The 22298-nt window shown below is 51.9% G+C and overlaps 2 protein-coding genes across 8 annotated transcripts; one reads left to right on the top strand and one right to left on the bottom strand.

Annotated features, from left to right (window-relative positions):
• Positions 1–1492: 1492 nt before the first annotated feature.
• Positions 1493–19177, top strand: OGG1 (8-oxoguanine DNA glycosylase). Of its 3 annotated transcripts, XM_054481469.2 has the most exons (8): positions 1528–1972; positions 2493–2740; positions 3318–3497; positions 6256–6437; positions 8050–8200; positions 8346–8395; positions 15843–15962; positions 18777–19177. In XM_054481469.2, exons 1-8 carry the CDS (start codon positions 1836–1838, stop codon positions 18828–18830), a joined length of 1122 nt encoding a protein of 373 aa, XP_054337444.1. In that variant the 5' UTR covers positions 1528–1835; the 3' UTR covers positions 18831–19177. The 3 variants fall into 3 exon arrangements, with proteins under 3 accessions (XP_054337445.1, XP_054337444.1, XP_054337448.1); XM_054481470.2 differs by lacking the exons at positions 15843–15962; positions 18777–19177 and adding an exon at positions 8619–8962 and having other exon boundaries at positions 1493–1972; XM_054481473.2 differs by lacking the exons at positions 6256–6437; positions 8346–8395; positions 15843–15962; positions 18777–19177 and having other exon boundaries at positions 1535–1972; positions 8050–8189.
• On the bottom strand, positions 8902–21477 carry CAMK1 (calcium/calmodulin dependent protein kinase I). 5 transcript variants are annotated; one of them, XM_063661769.1, is made up of 11 exons: positions 21329–21458; positions 17276–17407; positions 14656–14730; positions 14431–14569; positions 13149–13275; positions 12979–13054; positions 12190–12302; positions 11210–11288; positions 11026–11113; positions 9284–9401; positions 8902–9176 (listed from the first exon to the last, which is right to left on the bottom strand). In XM_063661769.1, exons 2-11 carry the CDS (start codon positions 17302–17304, stop codon positions 9094–9096), a joined length of 927 nt encoding a protein of 308 aa, XP_063517839.1. In that variant the 5' UTR covers positions 17305–17407; positions 21329–21458; the 3' UTR covers positions 8902–9093. The 5 variants fall into 5 exon arrangements, with proteins under 5 accessions (XP_063517839.1, XP_054337449.1, XP_063517838.1 ...); XM_054481474.2 differs by lacking the exon at positions 21329–21458 and adding an exon at positions 19172–19277; XM_063661768.1 differs by having other exon boundaries at positions 8902–9401; positions 21329–21477.
• Between the last annotated feature and the right edge of the window lie 821 nt (positions 21478–22298).

Genomic DNA, 22298 nt, shown 5'->3' with positions numbered 1-22298 from the left:
TGCCAGTGGCATGGCCCAAGTGTTTCAGCATCACTACAGCTGAGACCTTCCCCACTGCTCAACCGGAGGCAGAGCAGGGATGGAGAGGGTTGCTCTTTGCTCACCCCCAACCTCAGCACCTTCTTTCCAGACTCCACCGACATTTATTGAAGGAATGCCTTCCAAGTGCTAGGTGCCTGTGGGGTGGCATGCCTACAGATAGGAACAGTCACAGGAAGAAGGGGCAGCCCAGGCCTTGCAGCCACTGAGGAGTGGCACTGAGACAATGATGGCATTGGTGTGATGTTGATTCCATGCTCACGGTACACTCTGCTAGGTCTCTGGCTGGGACACAAGGGTCAGTCCGCTGCAGATGTTGCTCTTCAAGAACTTGCAGTCTGGGCGGGGTGCGGTGGCTCATGCCTGTAATCCCAACACTTTAAGAGGCCGAGGCGGCTGGATCACGAGGTCAAGAGATCGAGACCATCCTGGCCAACATGGTGAAACCCTGTCTCTACTAAAAATACAAAAATTAGCTGGGCGTGATGGCGCGCACCTGTAGTCCCAGCTACTCGGGAGGCTGAGGCAGGAGAATCGCTTGAACCCGGGAGGCTGAGGTTGCAGTCAGCCGAGATCGCGCCATCACACTCCAGCCTAGGCGACAGAGACTCCATCTCAAAGAAAAAAAACTTGCAGCCTGATAGTTAAGATACAGCAACCCCAAATCCCTATGCTAGAAGGTGAGAATGGCCCAGATAAAGTTCATGTCTCCTAGCTCCCTGCTTTTTCATGTCATCTTCCAGAAGGGAAGAAATTAAATAATCCATCCTCCTACTCCAGGCGACTAGAAGGCAGGCTGCCTCAGGGCCACACACTGGGACTTGGACTCAACCTGATGGGCTTCTGGGCCCAGCCCCAGACAAACCCCCGGCACACGCCCCATTCCGAGGAAAGCATGAGCAGATGGAGTATGGAAGGAATGCCCAAGACGGCAGGCAGCAGCTGTGGCGGCCGGTGGGACGACAATCCGAGGAGAGGCCTCTGAAGTCCTGAGGTCTCAGAGGACGCCTAAAGGCCTTGAATGGGACAAGCTTAGCGGGCGGGCGCAGAAGAGAATAATACTCTGGAGACACTTCCCGAGGACTCTGGGGCCGGAGCTGTGTTCGCTCCGGTTCTTGGTGAAGATAGGGTTCGTGGGAGGCGGCCCAAGGAGGGCGAACGCCTAAGACTTCAAAGGCTCGGGGGAGAACGGCTCTCGGGGGACGGGCTGGGGGAAGGACGTGGCTCTGAAGACGGACAGCCCTGAGGAACCGCGGTGCGCCCGGATGGAACTCGTTAGCGCCCCGAGTGCAGACAATCCCGGAGGGGGAAACGCAAACAGCGGGCACAGAGCCCAGTGCCCGCCAACCGCGCGGGCGCCTCGGAACGGTCCGCCCACCCTGATTTTTCATTGGCGCCTCCCACCTCCTCCTCGGATTGGCTACCTCTAGGTCAAATGAGCGGCGGTTGAGCCCTACTTCCGGTGGTGGCTTGGTCTGCCCCTGGAAAACCCAGAAGAACACAGCTGTGCGCGCCCAGAGGCTCTGGGGGCGGGAGAGGATAAGTCGCAAGGAGGGGGCGGGACCTACACCTCAGGAAAGCCGGAGGATTGGGGCACGAAGCGGGGCTTTGATGACCCGCAAAGGGCGAGGCGTGCAGGAGGTGGGGGAATTAAGTGAAACAGGGAAGGTTGTTAAACAGGACCCTGTGGGCAAGGCCTTAAGGGGCGTGGTCTTTGTCTGGGCGGGGTCTTTGGGCGCCGACGAGGCCTGGTTCTGGGTGGGCGGAGCTACTGCGGGGCGGTGCCTGCTGTGGAAATGCCAGCCCGCGCGCTTCTGCCCAGGCGCATGGGGCATCGTACTCTAGCCTCCGCTCCTGCCCTGTGGGCCTCCATCCCGTGCCCTCGCTCTGAGCTGCGCCTGGATCTGGTTCTGCCTTCTGGACAGTCTTTCCGGTGAGTGACTGAGCCTGAGAAGCCTGTCCCCTGGGACTGGCTCCTGCCGCCTCAGCACTGCCTGGCATGGGGTACAAAGGAATTTGGGGGATGATGGAAGAAACCCCGGGGTACAAAGAGGAAACAAGTACGGGTAGCCAGCCTGTTACCTTTAATATGTCTGAGCAGTGATATTGTAAGGATCCAGCGGTATAACCGATGCAGAAGATAATAGCACTTGTTTTTCTTTTTTTGAGACAAGGTCTCACTCTATTGCCCAGGTAGGAAGGCAGAGAGGCCCATTCCAGCCTCGACTCCCCGGGCGCAGCCTCCCGAGTAGCTGGGACTACAGGTGTGCGCCATGCCCGGCTAAATTTTTGTATTTTTTGTAGAGGTAAGGTTTCGCCATGTTGCCCAGACTGGAAAATAGCACTTTTACTTGTATTAGTTTTGTACATGGAGCTATTGTAGGATAGGAGGAACCCCAAAGAGTGCAAGAAAGGAAATTGAGTGCCAGGGTTGTCATGTGCCTTGGGCTCAGGTGGAGGGAGCAAAGTCCTGCACACTGGAGTGGTGTACTAGCGGATCAAGTATGGACACTGACTCAGACTGAGGAGCAGCTCCACTGCACTGTGTACCGAGGAGGCAAGAGCCAGACTAGCAGGCCCACACCAGACGAGCTGGAGGCCGTGCGCAAGTATCTCCAGCTAGATGTCACCCTGGCTCAACTGTATCACCACTGGGGTTCCGTGGACTCCCACTTCCAAGAGGTGGCTCAGAAATTCCAAGGTGAGTACAGGACCCGGGCTGGGGTTAGGGTTCTTGGACATAAGTCACTTCTCTATGACTCAGTTTTACCACCTGTAAAATGGGGATTATATCTACTTCATAGGCTTTTATGAGGATTTAAGGAACTAATACATGTAAAGTGCTTAGAATAATGCCAGGCACATAGTAAGTATTATTACCATTATTATTATCCTGCTAATCACCATAGTGAAGTGACAAGGATTTTGAGCCCATTCCTGGTTGTGTGACCTAGGGCAAGTGATTTCATTCTTTCTGTAAATATATACAAAGCATCTGCTGTGTGACTGGGGATACACCGGTGAACAAAACGGACCCAAATGCCAGTCCTCATGGAGCTTACATTGTGGCCTCTTTATCTGTGGAATGGGATGGTAACTCAGCCCTCACAAGATGCTATGAGGAATGAGAGGTCTGGTGTTGCTTTCTCTAACGGTGCTGACTCTCATTCTCCTGGGATCCTCCTGGAGTTTTGGTACCTAGGATCTGACCTGTGGGTGGTAAGAGGCCACACCCAACAGCAGGTACCTCTCCTACCCCCTGCATTTCTGGTCTCCAGGTGTGCGACTGCTGCGACAAGACCCCATCGAATGCCTTTTCTCTTTTATCTGTTCCTCCAACAACAACATCGCCCGCATCACTGGCATGGTGGAGCGGCTGTGCCAGGCTTTTGGACCTCGGCTCATCCAGCTTGATGATGTCACCTACCATGGCTTCCCCAGCCTGCAGGCCCTGGCTGGTGAGTAGGTGGGTCCACTGCCCCCAGGCCTTCCATCAGCTTTCAAGATCTGTTCATTTCTCCCCTGGTTACCTTCTCAAGGCTTCTTGCCTTCCCAAACACTTCCCCCATCCAGAACCGCCCTGCCTGGTCTGATCAACTTCAGTTACTCATCCTCCCTATGCATCCCTAAAATGTCAGCACCTCACTGGTCTGTGCTTTTTCCCCAATGGGTTCAATGCCTAATCAGAAAAACATCTGTATACAATGTACAGTAGTTTGGGGTTAAGAGCACGCATTCTGGGGACAGACCCATGCCTGGTTCTGAACCCCAACTCTCACTTGAGCACATTATTTAGCATCTCTGTACTAAAGTTTCTTCATCTGTGAAATAGAATAATAATAGCACCTACCTATGCTATTATTGGAGTTGTCATGAGGGTTGAAGAAAGGAATATACATACTGCACCTAACACAGTGTTTGGCACACAGGAAGTATATGTAAAATTCAAGCTGGTATCAGCCGGGCGCGGTGGCTCACACCTGGCTAACACGGTGAAACCCCGTCTCCAGCCTGGGCAACAGAGCGAGACTCTGTCTCAGGAAAAAAAAAAAAAATTCAGGTTGGTATCATTGTAGTGAACGGGACAGTTTTGTATCTAAGAACACGTGTGTTCTTGACAGTAGCCCTGTAAGGCAGATGTTTTACAGAGGCAAGTATATCAATTGGCAGATGTGAGAACCAAGCTAGGACAAGTGCTTGGGAACTGCATAGCAAAGAGACAGACTGCCTCAAAACAGGAGAATGTTTTTGGTGCTTAGAAACCCATTCCTGGCTGGGCGTGGTGGCTCACGCCTGTAATCCCAACACTTTGGGAGGTCGAGGCAGGCAGATCATCTGAGGTCAGGAGTTCAAGACCAGCCTGGCCAAACATGGCAAAACCCCATCTCTACTAAAAATACAAAAATTAGTCGGGCGTGATGGCAGGCATCTGTAAGCCTAGCTACTCCGGAGGGTGAGGCAGGAGAATTGCTTGAACCCGGGAGCAGGAGGCTCCAGTGAACCAAGATCACACCACAGCACTCCAGCCTGGGTGGCAGAGCGAGACTCCATCTCAAACAAACAAACAAAAAGAAACCTGGGCCGGGCACAGTGGCTCACGCCTGTAATCCCAACACTTTGGGAGGCTGAGGCAGGTGGATCACCTGAGGTCAGGAGTTTGAGACCAGACTGGCCAACCTGGTGAAACCCCCTCTCTACTAAAAATTAGCTGGGCATGGTGGCGGGTACCTGTAATCCCAGCTAGTCCGGAGGCTGAGGCAGGAGAATCACTTGAACCTGGGAAGCAGAGGTTGCAGTGAGGTGAGATCATGCCATTGCACTCCAGCCTGGGCGACAGGGCAAGACTCTGTCTCAAAAAAAAAAAAAAAGAAAGAAACCTGGCCGGGCGCAGTGGCTCACGCCTGTAATCCCAGCACTTTGGGAGGCCGAGGAGGGCGGATCATGAGGTCAGGAGATCCAGACCGTCTTGGCTAACACGGTGAAACCCCGTCTCTACTAAAAATACAAACAAAATTAGCTGGGCATGGTGGCGGGTGCCTGTAGTCCCAGCTACTTGGGAGGCTGAGGCAGGAGAATGGCGTGAACCTGGGAGGCGAAGCTTGCAGTGAGCCAAGATCGCGCCAGTGCACTCCAGCTTGGGCGACAGCGTGAGACTCCGTCTCAAAAAAAAAAAGAAAACTGTTCTTGAGTCTCAGCTCCTGGCTTAGTTAGTCATAAGACCTCAAGAAAGTCATTCACCTCTCCCGGCTTCTCTTAGCTTGTTTGTAGAATGGGAATAACAGTTTCTATCTAGAAGGGCTTTGGGGGTGAATAAAGCAATCATGAGGCAGTGTAGCATAATGGGTTAAGAGCACGGTGTTAGCCAGGTGGGGTAGCTCATGCTGATAATTTCAGCACTTTGGGAGCCCAAGGTGGGAGGATGGCTTGAGCCCAGGAGTTTGAGACCAGCCTGGGCAACATAGTGAGACCTCATCTCTACAAAAAATAAACAAAATTAGCCAGGCATGGTGGCACAAGCCTGTAGTCTCAGCTACTCAGGAGGCTGAGGTAGGAGGATCGCTTGAGCATAGGAGGTCAAGGCTGTAGTGAACTGAGATTGTGCCACTGCATTCCAGCCTGGGTGACAGCAAGACCCTGTGTCACAAAAAGAAAAAGCACAGGTCTTGGTGTCCCAGACCTAGGTGCAAGATCTTATCTCCCCCATGTCCTTTCTTAAGTAAGTTAACGTCTTCTAAGCCCTCATTTTCTCCACATGTAAAATGGGAAAACAGCAGTACTGTCAGTGGGGTTCTTGGGAAAAGTAAGCATGGTAATATATCTGAAGCATGTTGCCTAGCACTTGATCATAGAAGCTGTTGCTATATTGTGGTTATTTTTTTAGATCATGAGTGTGAACACTCTTTTGGAAAGGTTAAGGAACTCAGTTGGGGAGCTCCTCAAGGGCGGCAAGTCCTCAGTCCCTGTACTAGACTTGGGCTCCAGGGGCCAATTCATAGTAGGTGCTCAGAAAACATGTGTAGAGGGACAGGACCCAGGCCTCAACACTTTCCCTTGCACATAAAAGTGTCCACTATCCCATAGAGGGTGGGGAGGTAGGAGGGGTACTTAGGAAAAGCACTCTTGTGAGGTAGAGAGCTCACGTACTAGCCCAAGGACAGGAAGAACTTGAAGTTGCCAGGGGAGCCTGATGCCTGCTCCCCTCCTCACTCCCCACAGGGCCAGAGGTGGAGACTCATCTCAGGAAGCTGGGCCTGGGCTATCGTGCCCGCTACGTGAGTGCCAGTGCCCGAGCCATCCTGGAAGAACATGGCGGGCTAGCCTGGCTGCAGCAGCTTCAAGAGGCCTCATATGAGGAGGCCCACAAGGGCCTCTGCACCCTGCCTGGAGTGGGCACCAAGGTGAGGCCCCAGGGGGTAGGAGCTGCCCTCTCTACTGACACTAAGAGGAGAGCAGGAAATGAGCCAAGCCTGGGAGCTGGGTGGAGGCTTGGCTTCCGGAGGCAGAGCAGGAAGGAGAAAGGATATAAGTAGATGTTTTATGAGAGAAAAAAGCAGAGTGCAGAAAGAGTGGAAAGGATATAGCCCTTTGAATGAATTTCTAGAAAGACCATTTGTTCAGATGCAACACATATATGCTGCTATATATATGCAGCAATTTCCAGAAGGAAATTGCAGGAAACTAAATAATAGTTTCCTTGGGGGAAACAAACGGAAAGATATTTCTCCTTTTCGGTTTTTTGTTTGTTTGTTTTGGTAGAAACAAACGATGTTGCCTAGGCTGGTCTTAAACTCTTGCCCTCAAGCAGTGTTCCTGCTTTGCCCTCCCAAAGTGCTGGAATTACAGGGATGAGCCACTGCTCCTGGCCACATTTTGTTCCTTTCATAAAATGACATGTACTGACAAAACTTTTCGCTTGATGTCAATAGGGTTAACTGGCAATAAGATGACTGGAAATCAGGCATGTCTTTTTTTTTTTTTTTTTGAGATGGAGTCTTGGTTTGTTGCCAGGCTGGAGTGCAGTGATGCAGTCTCGGCTCACTGCAACTTCCGCCTCCCGGGTTCAAGTGATTCTCCTGCCTCAGCCTCCAGATTAGCTGGGATTACAGGCATGTGCCACCACACCCAGCTAATTTTTGTATTTTTAGTAGAGATGGGGTTTCACCGTGTTGGGCCAGGATGGTCTCGATCTGACCTCGTGATCCACCTGCCTCAGCCTCCCAAAGCTCTGGGATTACCGGCATGAGCCACTGCACCCGGCCTTTTTTTTTCTTTATACTTCTCTGTAGTTTAAAAAATGAATTTTTGCTTAAAGAATTTTTTTTGATGGGCTTTGGACTACAGCCTAACATTAAATCTTGGTTCTGCCTGTTCCCAGCCATGTGACTTTGGCCAGGTCACTTCACCTTTCAAAGCCTCAGTTTTCTTGTCTGTAAAATGGGTGTGGTAATACCTTCTTCCCAGGTTATGATAAGAACCTGGCCCACATAGGTGTTCACCTAGTAGCAGCTCTTATTACAGCAATTTCAGTGTATTCATAGGCCGGGCATGGTGGCTCATGCCTGTAATCCCAGCACTTTGGGAGGCCAAGGTGGACAGATCACTTGAGGTCAGGAGTTCGAGACCAGGCTGGCCAACATGGTGAAACCCCATCTCTACTAAAAACACAAAAATTAGCCACACGTGGTGGCGCATGCCTGTAATCCCAGCTACTTGGGAGGCTGAGGTAGGAGAACTGCTTGAACCTGGGAGGTGGAGGTTGCTGTGAGCCGAGATTGCACCAGTGCACTCCAGCCTGGGCAACAGAGCGAGACTCCATCTCAAAAAAAAAAAAAAAAAAAAAAAAAAAAAAAAAAAAAAAAAGTGTATTCATAGATAGTATCTATTGATTGAGAATATAGAACAACAGTAGCCCAAGAGTGAAGGAGAACGCAGCTGGCTTTGGGACTATAAGCAAGATGCTGGCCAGATGCTGCCCTTTTTCCACAAGGGCTCATTCTATGTCTGTCAAAGGTGGCTGACTGCATCTGCCTGATGGCCCTAGACAAGCCCCAGGCTGTGCCCGTGGATGTCCATATGTGGCAGATTGCCCAACGTGACTACAGCTGGCACCCTACCACGTCCCAGGCGAAGGGACCGAGCCCCCAGACCAACAAGGAACTGGGTGAGGAAAGTGGGCTGCAGGGGCTGGCAGTGGGCTGGGATGGTAGAAACTTCTCTCTCTCTTAGTCACCTCTCCCTCAGACCCTACCTCTGTTGGTGGGTCACAGAAGGGGTCAGATAACTTAGTCTCATCACTTCTGATTTAGGAAACTTTTTCCGGAGCCTGTGGGGACCTTATGCTGGCTGGGCCCAAGCGGTGAGTGTACCTAGGTTTCCTCTCCTCCAGCCCAGACCCAGTGGACCCTTCCACCACCACTGCCTCAGGTGGCCCTAAAGGTCCCCTGTCCAAACCCCAGTGGACTCTCATTGCCTTCGGCCCTGTTCCCCAAGGACTCTTCCACCTCCCAACACTGTCACTAGTCCCACCAGCCCTGACCCCAGTGTACCCTCCTTCCCACACAGACTCCACCCTCCCACAGGTGCTGTTCAGTGCCGACCTGCGCCAATCCCGCTGTGCTCAGGAGCCACCAGCAAAGCGCAGAAAGGGTTCCAAAAGGCCGGAAGGCTAGATGGGGCACCCTGGACAAAGGAATTCCCCAAGCACCTTCCCCTCCATTCCCCACTTCTCTCTCCCCATCCCCACCCAGTCTCATGTTGGGGAGGGACCTCCCTGCGACTACCCCAAAGGCCAGGCACCCCCAAATCAAGCAGTCAGTTTGCACAAGATGGGGTGGGGGATATTGGGGGAGACAGCGCTAAGGATGGTTTTATCTTCCCTTTATTACAAGAAGGAACAATAAAATAGAAACATTTGTATGGAAAATGCAGTGAGGAGTGGTAGGGAAGAAGGTGAGGAGGGGACAGGGCAGAGAAACTCTCGGTTCAGGGAGGGAAGGGGAGCAGGCTGCCCCCAAGCCCTCCCACGCAGAAGATCCTGACCCGAGGTCTAGGGCCCTAGAGCTGGTGGGGCAGTGTGGGGGACAGTTCTGCACCCGGCTCCACGCAGCAGTCTCGACAGCAACAGCCAGCTGCCGGCCCTGCATGGGAAGAGAGAACAGAGCTGGCCGCAGGGGCAGGCCCTCCACTCCAGCCCGGGTGCGCCTTTGTGGACCACCCATGCCCTTCTGCAGAACCCGCTCCTCACCCCCAGCCACTGGTGTCAGCAGCTCCCCATGGCTCGCCGTCTGCCCCTGCCCCTCCTGGCTGGTGCCCAGCTGTAGTTTCCTCATGTGCCGCACCACAGCCGTGGCATTGAAGGCTTGCTGTAGGGAGAGGGGAGAAAGGACTTTTGAGAGAGTCAAGTCATGGGGCAGGTACGCAGTGGGATTCTTGGAATTGTTCTGTTATTTTCATTCAGGAGTTATTTTATTGATTCCCCTAAAGCCCCCCAAAAACCTCTACAAGGCTTTATTATATATTTACACACACACACGCACATATGTTAGATGTATGTGTATCCATATATATAAATAGAAACATAACTATAATTAATATTAATATGTAATAGCAAACACTATAGCACTGTATGTCAGGCACTGCTCTAAGCACTTTACATAGTAATTCATTTAATCTTCATGAAAGTCTTTGAGGTAGGTACTATTATCATTTTCAAAGGAGGAAACTGAGGCACAGAAAGCTGAAGTAGCTTGCCCAGGTGTGTCTCTATTCAACATCTCCACCTAGGTGTCCCACACACCCCTCAAATTCACCATGTCTAAAACTAAAACAACCCCCCCAAAACATGTTTCTGTCCCTGTGATAACCATCTCAGTCATGGTACCACCACCATCCATTCTGTTCCCAGCCACAGTCTTGGGCCAGCCCTTGACATCTCTTTCCCCCAACTTCCATTGCATCATCATGTCTTGTCAGTTTTACCTCCTAAATGACTCCTGTACCAACCACTGTTCTCTACCCCCTGTTGCTACTACCGTGGTTCCAAACCCTTACCATCTCCTGACTGTATCTCTGCCATAGCCTCCTAATGGGTCACCCAGTCTTTACTCCATGCCATTCTCTGCATCCTGAGAGCTCTTTCTTTTTTTTTGAGGTAGAGTCTCACTTTGTCACCCAGGCTGGAGTGTAGTGGCGCGATCTCAGCTCACTGCAACCCCCATCTCCGAGGTTCAGGTAATTCTCCTGCCTCAGCCTCCCGAGTAGCTGGGATTACAGGCACGCACCACCATGTGTGGCTAATTCTTTTATTTTTAGTAGAGACAGGGTTTTGCCATGTTGGCCAGGCTGGTCTTGAACTCCTGACCTCAGGAGATCCAACTACCTCGGCCTCCCAAAGTGCTGGGATTACAGGCGTGAGCCACCATGCCTGGCCCTGAGAGCCCTTTCTATGCAGCAAATACTTGCCTAAGATTCTTCTGGGGCTCCTCAGTGCCCTCAGGATCAAGTTGGTACTCCTCTGTGGCATATGAGGCCCTAAGAGGCCTGGACCCTACCTGCTTCTCTAAACTGGGCTCCTGCCTCTCAGTCCCCTCAGCCCCTCCAGTCTGGCCAGGCTTAGCACTTGCACTTCCCAGAATGGCTATAGACATTATTCCACTATGCCTCGCTAATTCCTACTTAACTGACAGCTCTGTCAGGTCATCACCACTCTTATGACCTTTCCCGGACCCCATAGGCTGGATCAGATGCCTCCTGAAGAATTATAGACTTCTTCCTCTAGACTTGGAGGTGAGGGACCCTCTCTGGAATAGAGAAGGTGTTGGGAGTGTTTGTTGAATGAAAGAGTGAATGAATGAAGTCCTTCAGTAAGGATCCCTAAGCAGTTACTGTGTGCCCAACTTGGTGCTAGGTGCTGTGCGAGCTGAGCCTGGGTAGGGATGGGGAGGAGTCCTGGGGAGGCTGGGACCAGAACTAGGGATATGGACTCACCTTCCACTTGCTCTTGGCAAAGTTCTTCTTGATCTGCTCACTCACCGACTGGTGGATATTCTTATCTAGAGCTGTATCTCCTGCAATCCTAGGATGGGGTTATGTGGTGGGTTGCCTATGAGGGCAGAAGCAGACCTGAGGGCCCCAAATCCCACCCCAGCTCACAGGTTGTGTGAATTCTTACCATGGGTGCTGCAAGGCCTGCTCACAGGTGAATCTTTTCTCTGGGTTCTTCTCCATCAAGTGCCGGATGAAATCTTTGGCTAAACCCCCAAGACAAAAGCAAAGATAATGACAGCATGGTAGTGCCTGTGTACTCCCCAAGAGCATACCCACTCCCTCAGGTCTGGCCTGGCATCAAAACAAGACAAAGAGGCCAAATCAGTCCATGCCCCACCCCACCCGACTTATGCCCTTCTTCAGGCCCTCCCACCCCGTGCCTTCCAGCTCTTTCCTTTCTCTCTTAAGAAAAACATATGGCCAGGCACAGTGGCTCATGTCTGTAATCCCAGCACTTTGGGAGGCCAATGCAGGTGGATCACGAGGTCAGGAGTTCAAGACCAGCCTGGCCAAGATGGTGAAACCTTGTTTCTACTAAAAATACAAAAAAATTAGCCGGGCATGGTGGTGGATGCCTATAATCCCAGCTACTTGGGAGGCTGAGGCAGAAAATTGCTGCAACCCGGGAGGCAGAGGTTGCAGTGAGCCGAGATTGTGCCACTGCACTCCAGCCTGGGCAACAGAGCAAGACTGTGTCTCAAAAAAAAAAAAAAAAAGTTGTTCTTGACTAATCTCAGTGCATTCACACTGATGATAAACGATAGTAGCTTCACAGGTTTGCTTCTTAATAGGGGGCACAAAAGGAGGATGAAAATGTTTATGGTAGTGTTTTAGACATTAGGATGTCAATAGGGGAGAGGTATTTTCAAATAGACTATGTTTGAAGATTGAACAAATGAATGCCTAGTTTCTCACTCTGGGAGCCAAGCAGAAGGAAGTACCCAAGCAGAAGGAAGAAGGGGTAGGGTGTCTGGTCTCAAAGACAGCTCTTTGTGTGGTGCTGGAGAATCCGACAGAAGGAAGCCAGGAGGGAGACCGCCCCCAAAGCAGGTGAGGGAGGAACCAGAGGCAGGGCCCAGGGGAAAAAGGCAAAGCCCCAAATACCAGAGTCAGAGATGTCGTCCCAGTAAGGAGAGTCAAACTCGTACTCGGCCTTCAAAATCTGTTCAAAGAGTTTGGCATCATTCTCGTCATAGAAGGGGGGGTAACCGCAGAGCCTGGGCAGGGAGAAACTCATCCTCATTTCCACTTTCGGGTGCCATTGGCTCCGGGGTGGAGCACTGGGGCAGTCTCAGGGGTCAGGCAGGACCCATGGAAGGAGTTCCCCCTTTATAAACTCTACCAGCCCTGCCTGCTCACTCCTGTTCTAGCTACATTATCCTTTCTGTTCCTTGAATGTGCCGCCATCTTCCCCTCCTCAGGGCCTTTGCACTTGCCATTGCCTCTGCCTATGCCACTCTTTCCCCACACCTCCAATGTCTGGCTCCCTCACCACTCGGACATCACCTCCACAGTGAGCCCTTCCCTGACCTCCCTACTGAAATGGCATCACCCCCATCTCCCTATCCCTGCTTGGTGTTTCTCCACAGTATTTATTTTTATCACCTGACATCATTTTGTAGATTTATTTACTTGTTGATTGTCTGTCTTACCTACTAGAAAGAAAGTCAGCTCCCTGAGGGCAGGCACTTTGTCTGGTTTGTGCTGTGCTAAATTTACCCCAGTGCTTGCTTGGCACAGTGCTTGAAACATAATATCTATTGAATGAAGTAATACTGGTGATTGGTGGAAGGAAGGAAGGGAGGGCAGAGGGAGAGCAGAGGGAGGAAGAGAGGAAAGTAGGCGAGAGGACAACTCTGGAGCCACAGCCTACCATGGCCAAGCCCCACTTACAAGATGTAGGCGATGACACCTATGGACCAGCAATCCACAGCCTTGCTGTAGGGCTTCTGGGCCAGGACTTCAGGGGCTGTGGAGGGAAGAGGACATGGTGGTGGCAAATCTCTGCCCTTCAACTCCTGGTTCCCCCCACCATCACAGCCCCAGCCCAGGGCCCTCCGCACCCACGTATCCCGGAGTTCCGCAGGCGGTGGAGAGCACACTGCCCGGGTCCTCCATCTTGGAGAGGCCAAAGTCGGAGATCATGATTTTGGAGTCTTCATCCAGGCTGTAGTACAGCAGATTCTCTGGCTTGAAGGGCAGGAGGAAAGAGAAGGGGCAATCAGAGATGGTTAGAGGCTAGTAGAACCTTCTGCCGCTCTGAGCACCTTCTGAGAAATAATGGATCCCCAAAAGCCACTGTGGCTTCATGGCTGCCATAAGAAAATCAAGAAAGTTCTCAAGAAGGCCAAAAATTCCAGAAAGGACAAGGCTCAAGAGGGTGTGGGAGGGAACTTTCTGTAAACCTCAGGTGTGCACTGTAAAGCCCTAAAGAAATGTGTGAATGCTTATTTTATGCCAGACCCTGGATTAGTGCTTGATTTAATGTCATCCTCACTGCATCCCTGCTAGGCCAGTCTGTATAATCTCACCTAACAGATGAGGAAACTGATGCCTTTGGAGGCAAAGCGACTCACCCAAGAACCCACAGTTAGGGAGTAGCAGAGCCAGAATTCAAAACCAGGCATGTCACACCCCAAGTGCCCTTCTAGAACAGATTGAGATGTACGGCTAAATGTGAGCCCCATCGCTATTTCCAAGGAGTAGGATTTCAGGGATTTCTGGCTTTTTTCTTTATGTTTTGCTGTCCCATCCAAGTTTTCTACAAAAGGGGAATAGGATTTTTTGTTTTTATTTATTTTTTTGACATGGAGTCTCGCTCTGTCACCCAGGCTCGCTCTGTCGCCCAGGCTGGAGTGCAATGGCACAATCTCAGCTTGCTGCAACCTCTGCCTCCTGAGTTCAAGTGATTCTCCTGCCTCAGCCTCCCTAGTAGCTGGGATTACAGGCATCTGCCATCATGCCGGGCTAATTTTTGTATTTTTGGTAGAGACAGGGTTTTGCCAAGCTGGTCTCGAACTCCTGACCTCAGGTGATCCACCCGTCTCTGCCTCCTGAAGTGCTGGGATTACAGGCGTGAGCCATCGTGCCTGGCCAGATTTTTTTTTTTTTTAATCAGAAAAAGACAAAATGTTATTTGGATAAAATGCCGCACAATTCACTCGTGTTCCTTTGAGTATCTGGACTAGAATGGGAGGAGGCAGTTTAAGGGTTACAAGATCCACTTTGTAGATGGAAATCCAAGGCTCAGTGAGGGGGTGAAAGTTGCCCAAGGTCAGACAGTTTGGGGTTTGCAAAGGCCCCACCCCTGGGTACCCTAGCTCACCACACCCCCTTGAGCCCCACCTTGAGATCCCGGTGTACAATGCCCAGGTCATGCAGGTATTTCACGGCATCCAGCACCTGGAAGATGAGGCGGCTGGCGTCCCGCTCCGTGTAGAAGCCTTTTTCCACAATACGGTCAAAGAGCTCCCCACCCGACACCCTGCAGCAGGGGATAGGGCAGTCTGGCAAAGAGGGTTGGGACAGCTGGGAGAGGTGTGGGGGCAGGGCAGAAGTGGGGCCACTCACAGCTGCATGATGAGGTAGAGGTGGCCCCCACTCTCATAGATGTCATCCAGGGCTACAATGTTAGGGTGTTTGATCCTGAAAGGAGAAATGAGGTGGTTTAGCCAGGCATGGTGGTGTGCACCTGTAGTCCAAGCTACTTGGGAACTTGGGAGGCTGAGGCAGGAGGATCACTTGGCCCCAGCAGTTCAAAGCTGCAGTCTGTTATGATTGCACCTGTGACTAGCCACTGCACTCCAGCCTGGGCAACAGAGTAAGACCCTGTCTCAAAAAAAAAAAAAAAAAAAAAGCAGCGGTTTAGAGCTCAAGACAGCTCAGCCACCCCCGACCCCCGACTACTGCCTACAAACCTGGGTAGGACAAACCAAGGATCTCGTCCCCAAAGGGAAAAGCTAACTTACCATGGTTTATTACCATTTCTTAGAAGGTGAGAGAGCAGAGGGTTAAACACTGGGCTCTGGCATACACAGACCTGGATCCAAATCCTGCCCCTGTCACATGCTATTTGGGTGCAGATCTTTTCACCAGTGAGCCACTGCACCCAGCCTGATACATACCTCTTAAGAGTTTTCTGGCTGGGCACAGAGACTCACGCCTGTAATCCCAGCACTTTGGGAGGCCAAGGCAGGCGGATCACTTGAGGTCAGGAGTTCGAGATCAGCCTGGCCAACATGGTGAAAACCCATCTCTACTAAAAATACGAAAATTAGCCGGGCATGGTGGCACATGCCTGTAATCCCAGCTATTTGTGAGGCTGAGGCACGAGAATTGCTTAAACCTGGGAAACAGAGGTTGCAGTGAGCCGAGATCATGCCATTGCACTCCAGCCTGGGCAACAAGAGCAAAACTCCATCTCAAAAAAAATATATATATAAAGTTTTCTGTGTTTACACGTTTGTCAGCCTCCCCCACCAGACATAAGCTCCCCAAATCCAGAGGCTTTGTCTTGCTTGCCACTGTTCCTCCAGCACCTGGTACAGGGTAGGTGCTAGATTTAATGTAAGCTCTCTGAGCCTCAGTTTCTTCATCTGTAAAATGAAGCCAATGGTAGTACCTCCCTCAAAGAGCTGGAGTCAGGATCATGTGAGATAATGCAGGTAAGGTGCTTGGCACAGTGCCTGGCACACAGTAAATACTCGTAAGTGAAACAATAATGGTAATTGATTTCTTTTTTTCTTTTTTTGAGACAGAGTTTTACTCTTGTTGCCCAGGCTGGAGTGTTGCCCAGGCTGGAGTGCAATGGCATGATCTTGGCTCATCGCAACTTCTGCCTCCCGGGTTCAAGTGATTCTTCTTTCTCAGCCTCTCAAGTAGGTGGGATTACAGGCATGCGCCACCACGTCCAGCTAATTTTGTATTTTTAGTAGAGACGGAGTTTCTCCATGTTGGTCAGGCTGGTCTGGAAATCCCCACCTCAGGTGATCTGCCCACTTCAGCCTCCCAAAGTGCTGGGATTACAGGCGTGAGCCACTGCACCTGGCGGGTTTTTTTTTTTTTTTTTTTTGAGATGGAGTTTTGCTCTTGTTGCCCAGGCTGGAGTGCAATGCACGGTGTGATCTCGGCTCACCACAACCTCCACCTCTCGGGTTTAAGCAATTCTCCTGCCTCAGCCTCCCAAGTAGTTGGGATTACAGGCATGTGCCACCACGCCCGGCTAATTTTGTATTTTTAGTAGAGACAGGGTTTCTCCGTGTTGGTCAGGCGATAATCGATCTTGATGATGAGGAAGGCTCAGCTCTGCCACAAACTTGCCATGTGACTGTATACAAATCCCTGTCCTCTCTGGGTCTTATTAGAAATGCTCTGCCCAGGAGCTGGGTGTGGTGGCTCATGCCTAGCACTTTGGGAGGCCGAGGCGGGCGGATCACCTGAGGTCAGGAGTTCGAGACCAGCCTAGCCAATGTGGCGAAACCCCATCTCTACTAAAAATACAAAAATTAGCCGGGCGTGGTGGCAGGTGCCTGTAATCCCAGCTACTAGGGAGGCTGAGGCAAGAGAATTGGGAGGCAGAGGTTGCAGTGAGCCAAGATTGCATCACTGCACTCCAGCCAGGGCAACAGAGTGAGACTCCATCTCAAAAAAAAAAAAAAAAAAAAAAAATTATCTGCCCAGGGTGGTTGGAAGCTCAGGGGAGAGATTGGAAATGATTCTCTGTAAGTTTTCCAGTGAGGACAGGAGCTTTCATATCAGCATGAGCAATTCATAGACAAGTTGGTTGTAGATTTAGTCAGGGGATCAGCAGACAGTCATTTTTAAACTTGCTGAGTGGTTTTAATATGTGAGGGGAACTTGAGGTAGGTCCAGAGACAACACCAACTGAGATATGTGGGTCCAAGCCATATTCAGGATGGATCTTTACACCTGATTGAACAGTTAAACCCCTGTTACTAAGCACTGGCATCTCCATCACATCTGACATGTTAGCTGTTGTGCCAGGCACTTGAAATAAAGGACTTCTGATGTTCCCCACAACCCTGCCAAGTGGAAATTGTGATCCCCATTTTATAAAGGGTCAATTTAAGGCTTAGAGAGTTTAAATGATTTGTCCAAAGCAGGGAAGGAGGAGGATGGGAGGGCCAAGGCAGGGTCAGCTTGGGGCAGGGAAAGGCTGTAGCCCACGCACTTGTGCAGGACAGCAATCTCATTCTCCATGCTGCCTTCCTTGCCCTCCAGGGCCTTCTTGGCAATGCATTTGATGGCCACCAGCTTCTGCGTCCTCTTATCTTCTGCCAGGATCACCTCCGAGAAGGCCCCCCTATCGGGAGAGGGGATTCACAAGGTGAAGAACTGGAACCTCAGCTTCCCTCCAGCCTCTCCTCCATTCCCTATGGGTTCTGTGACCACTGCTGGACCAAGGATGTGGATGACCCTCCCCTAGTCACTCGTCCATCCCCTGGCTCCAGAGGTGGTCACATGACCCAGGCCTGGCCAGTCAAAGTAGCCTCTCCCCTGGCCACAGTAATTGGTCATGTGATGCAAGCCAGGTTACTAGCACTTTGAGAATGAGTCTCCTGTTGAGCTGGTAGGATGTAAGCCTGGAGCTAATGGCGATCATCTTTGCCACCACCTGGGGAGAGGCTGCTTGGGAATGAAATTAACACAAAGGAAGTCCAACCTGAGAAATGGCCAAAGACATTTCCTGATAACATTATGTGGCCCTCTGGATCCAGCCATGCCTGAAGTCCACCCCTGGGCTTTTTGATTGTGTGTACAGTTGGTTCATCCCTTTTTCTGCTAATTTGAGTCATGGCTAATTTAATACCCTTTAGAACCTTAAAGAACCATCAGCATCAACTGGGAACTTTTTTAGAAATGCAAAATCTCTACTGCTTTGGATCCTGGGTCAAAAAAAAGAAATGCAAAACTTTAGGCCCTGCCCCAAATTTACTAAATCAGAATCTGCAGTTTAACAAAATCCTCAGGTGATTTGTATGCTCATTGAACTTTAAGAAGCAGTGCTTTAGAACAAGTTCTTAAAAAGGAACAAATAAACTTATTTAACTAAAGTTAACTGATTAAGGAGGATTTGCTAGGGTATTCTTTCCACATCTGTTTGCTTTCTCTGGGAGAATAAGAAGTCATAAGTCAAAGAAAAGCATCTCTCATGGTGAAATTTCAATCCTCAGGGATAATTAGTTACTGTAGTAACCTCATCACTGGTTTCCAGTCCTGTCCCTCTCCAATTTACCCTCCAAGCTGTGGCCAGAGTGGCTATCCTGAATTGCACACCTGCCAAAAAGTCTTAAGTGTCTCCCGGTGGCCTATGGGACAATATCCAGCCTCCCTGGCCTGGCTTCCAAGACCCTACACAAACTGTCCCACTTTCATCTCCAGCCCCTTTTTCCACTCTCACCCCAGCCTGTGATTTTAAGCTCCACCACACTCTACCTCTCTCCACATAGAACCATGCCTCTAAGCCTTTGTTTATGCTATTCCTTCTGCCTGGAATGTCCTTCCTTTCTGACAACTGCACACCTACCCATCCTTCAGTCCCCAGCTCCAATGCCCCATTCTCCAGGAAGTTTTCCCCCAGGCAGAAGGCACAGCTCTCTCTGGGCTCCACAAAGCCCTCAGTCCCAACCTTAATTGGAGAACAGCACACACCCTGTTGTCATTTTCTGTAGGTCTGTCTCTTGCACATGTCTGGGATCAACTTGAAGGACAGAGACCAGGTTTGAGATATTTCTGCATTCCCAGCACCAAGAACAGAGCCATCTCCAGCCTCAGTTCCCAAACCTAGGCCAGAACACCTAGCTCTTGGCAGCAAGTTAAATGGACTGACTGGCACCTTCATTCTCCCGACTTCTTTCTCTTCAAGAACCCAGGGCTACTGGAAGAGCAGCCCCTGTCCCACCCATTGTCATCCAGAAGTGAAAAGCTGGGGACAGTTTAGGCCCTAGATAGTGCTGCCACAGGGCCTGGGCTGTGGGAAACAGGAAGCATTAATTGACCAGATGAAGCACCACCCTGGACTCAGCCTCCCTCAGCCATCCAGCACCCAATCCTGCCCTGGACTCACGTGCCCAGAACATCTCGGAAGTCGTAAATGTCCCTAATGTCCTCCGCCTGCTTCCATCTGGGGCCTTCCACTGCCCCCGGCATGGCCCACTGCCCCCCAACCACAGCCAGGGCTCCTGTAAGGAGAATGGAAGGAGACTCAGCAGAGCCCAGCCCTCTGGGAATTTACTGCAGGCCCCATTCAGTCATTCAACCTGCATTTATTCATCCTTGATTCATCCATTTGACAAAATCATTCAACAAACATTCATTTGTTTATTCAACATTCGGCAAATTCTCATGCCTAGAGAAAAACCTTTCACAGTGGCAGCAAAATTCTTTACTTAACAAAGTCATGCATTCGTTCATTCATCTATTCTAGTTCTCTTCCCAGTTTTCCCCCTATCCAAATCCAAGCACCTAGGGAAACCCTGACCTCTGGCAGTACAACAGATAAACCCCCAGTGCAGCTGGTAGAAGCCTGGAGGATCCCCCTGTCCCCAGAACTAGTGATGTCCCCACCCCACCCTGGGGATTGCTGGGGTGTCTCCTTTCCCTCCTCCTTCCCCCCACTCCCTGGCCTCTCCGAAATCAGGTTTCCAGCAGCCTGGGCTTCCAGCAATATCTCAGCCATGTTTTTAAATAGCTCTTTCTGCACTGTTACCACAGCAACAACAGCCACAGCTGGAGCTCCCCAGACCTCTCCCTCCTGACTCCCCATCTGGGTCCCGGGAGCCTGAGAAATGGTCCTACTCACTCTGTCCCTTCCTGGCCCCATCTAACCCTATCCAGCCTGGCCCTTCCTCTGCTGAGGTCTGTCTCATCCAGCAGGAGAGGGCAGGAGTTCTCCCATTTATCAGATGAAGAATGGGGAGACCGAGGTTGGAGTTAGGTAGAGGCTGGCTCCAGAGGCCCAAATGACACCTGGCCTGGGGCCCCCAGCTAAGCTTGCTGAGGGCAAAGGCCATCGAATGGCCTTGGCTGGTACTTCCAATATGAAGCCAGAATGGGCCCCATTCAGAGAACACAGCCTCCCAACCCCATCCACAGATGAGGCCAAAACAGAGCCCAGCATGCTTTGTGACCTCAGGGAGAGCACTTTCCTTCTCTCTTTTTCTCTAAGGGAGGATGAGGAGAAGGTGCCCTGACTAGGGCCTCTGGTGTGAGATTCCACTCCTGGAACAGGACCTTTTTCCCAGGGGACCCTGCCCACCCATCCAGGGGCAGAATCTTCTAGGAAAGGAGACTCGAGTGTAAGCTCTAGAGGCAGAGTCTGAAACCCACATGGAGGCCTACCAAATACAACCCTCACAGATCCACACACATCCCTGTAGCAGACACGCCACACCAAGCCCCCTCCACAGCCCTGAACTCAAACACCTGCCTCCCAGATCCAGTACGCCTTGTATCCAGATCCCGTGACACCTGATCATACATGTACTCCCAGACATCAGCACACATGTCCACACCACACAGTGCCCCAGACAGCCCTGCACCCGAACACCTGCCTGTCCATCCAAACATCCCTCACCCAGCTCCCTCTTACACCCCAAAACACACATCCGCCCACACCCACACAAGATGACACCCAGACACACACACACCCTCATAATACCAGACGTACCCTACACCCTCCAGCTCCTCTACCCCATCCCCTGGAAGCTCCTATATTCCAAACCAAACCCCAAGTCCTTACATACCTAACTCCAAACATCCTCAGTACACAATTGTACACCCCCTCCTAACTCTGACTTAAGACCCTGAGAGCCAAATACCAGCACACAAAACACGTGGACACCCCTCTGGAAAAAAAAACACACAGATTCCCAGATCCTCCACCCATGTCTGACCCACACGCCTGTCCTAAGACAGTACACTCCGCAAGCCTCCCCACCCCATGGATACCTCCAAATGCCCACGCCCTTCCACAGTCAGGCCCAGCTGAAGGCGCTCACACAGGCCCACTTCTCTATTACCCACTCAGTGTCCCATAGGCTCGCCTGGCACCTGCTGGGCCTGGGACAGAGGTGGAGAAAGGCCCAGCCCTGCCCCTCAGGGTCCAGCCCGCCCGGGAGCGTGCCCAGTGGCCACTCCTTGGGAAAGGATACCCAGAGGCTAGGGGCTCCCACCGCCCCCACGCAGCGCCCAGGGGTGCAGGGATCGGGGGGCCCGGCTGTACCTGCGGCTGCCCCGCCGCGGGGCTGGCTGGGAGGCCCGCGGTGGTTGGCGCCGAGCTCTGGCCGCGGTCCTCACCGCTGCGCGCCTGGGCCAGCTGCCCGCTCTCTCGCTGGGGCTGGGGCTCGGCTCGGCTCGGCTCGGCGGCTCTCTCCGCCCGCCTGCGGCTCTGATGTCAGTGGAGGAGGAGCCTGCGGCGGAGGGACCCGGGATTGGGAGGCGAGGCGCCGCTCCAAAGCTGGGGAAGGAGCACGGGTGGAGGCCATCTCCCTGCTTCTGGTCGGAGATCTCCTGCTAAACGCTTCCCGCCCTTGGTCTTAAGCGGGGCTCCATTTCACAGAGGGGACAACTGAGGCCCGGAGAGATGATTTTCAAATCAGCAGGTGGTCGGAAGCAAAGCAGGATTCGAACCCCGTCTGTCTGAAGCTAGAGGCCGCCCAAACTCACCCTGTGGCCTGGTGGATTTTCTTTCAGCCCAGTTCTGCGACCTCCCTTAGGGTTCTGTCGCCCTTCTCCGTGCCCTGAAAGGAAACAGGCCCTCGGAACTGCACGGGAGTCTGGTGGGGGATGGGGGAGTGAGGGAGTGGGGAAGGACCGGGCAAGACTAGGCAATGAAGAGAGTGGAGGTGGTCGCAGGGTGGGGGCCCCACTTGACAGGTGGCAAGACTGAAGCCCCGGTTCCTCTGCAAGATGAAGCTGAGGCTTCAGTCCCAGACACTTGCTCCTCAGAGCGGGTGGTGATGCCTAGAGGTATTGGGGGCAGAGGGAATTGGGGAGGAGGAAGTTAAATCGGGATCCTGAAGGAAAGGCCAAAAAGGACCGAGGTGTCACGTGACTGGCGGGGATCCAGAGTTTGATGGCTGGGGGCCAGGTTAGGGGAGAGAGCCCGCAGCTAGGACGGCAGGAAAGGGACCAAAGGTCGGTTTGCTCAAGGCCTTCCTTGGGAAGAAATTTGGTGCCCAGTGGAAAGAGGG

This window comes from Pongo pygmaeus, chromosome 2, assembly GCF_028885625.2.
Source record: "Pongo pygmaeus isolate AG05252 chromosome 2, NHGRI_mPonPyg2-v2.0_pri, whole genome shotgun sequence".
Taxonomy (NCBI): Eukaryota; Metazoa; Chordata; class Mammalia; order Primates; family Hominidae; genus Pongo; species Pongo pygmaeus.
This window is presented reverse-complemented; position numbering and strand designations above follow the sequence as displayed.

Bases quoted from the DNA above. Each gene is read 5' to 3' on its own strand.
- CAMK1 (XM_063661766.1), bottom strand. From the start codon at position 19,254: ATGCCGGGGGCAGTGGAAGGCCCCAGATGGAAGCAGGCGGAGGACATT. The intron at 14,570-14,655 runs GTGAGTGGCCCC...CCCCTGCTGCAG, and splicing joins CTCTACCTCATCATGCAGCT to GGTGTCGGGTGGGGAGCTCT. The intron at 13,276-14,430 runs GTGGGGCTCAAG...CTGCCCTTCAAG, and splicing joins TTGTACACCGGGATCTCAAG to CCAGAGAATCTGCTGTACTA.
- OGG1 (XM_054481469.2), top strand. From the start codon at position 1,836: ATGCCAGCCCGCGCGCTTCTGCCCAGGCGCATGGGGCATCGTACTCTA. The intron at 3,498-6,255 runs GTGAGTAGGTGG...CACTCCCCACAG, and splicing joins CAGCCTGCAGGCCCTGGCTG to GGCCAGAGGTGGAGACTCAT. The intron at 15,963-18,776 runs GTAGGTGGGATT...CATTTTCTGTAG, and splicing joins CTTCTTTCTCAGCCTCTCAA to GTCTGTCTCTTGCACATGTC.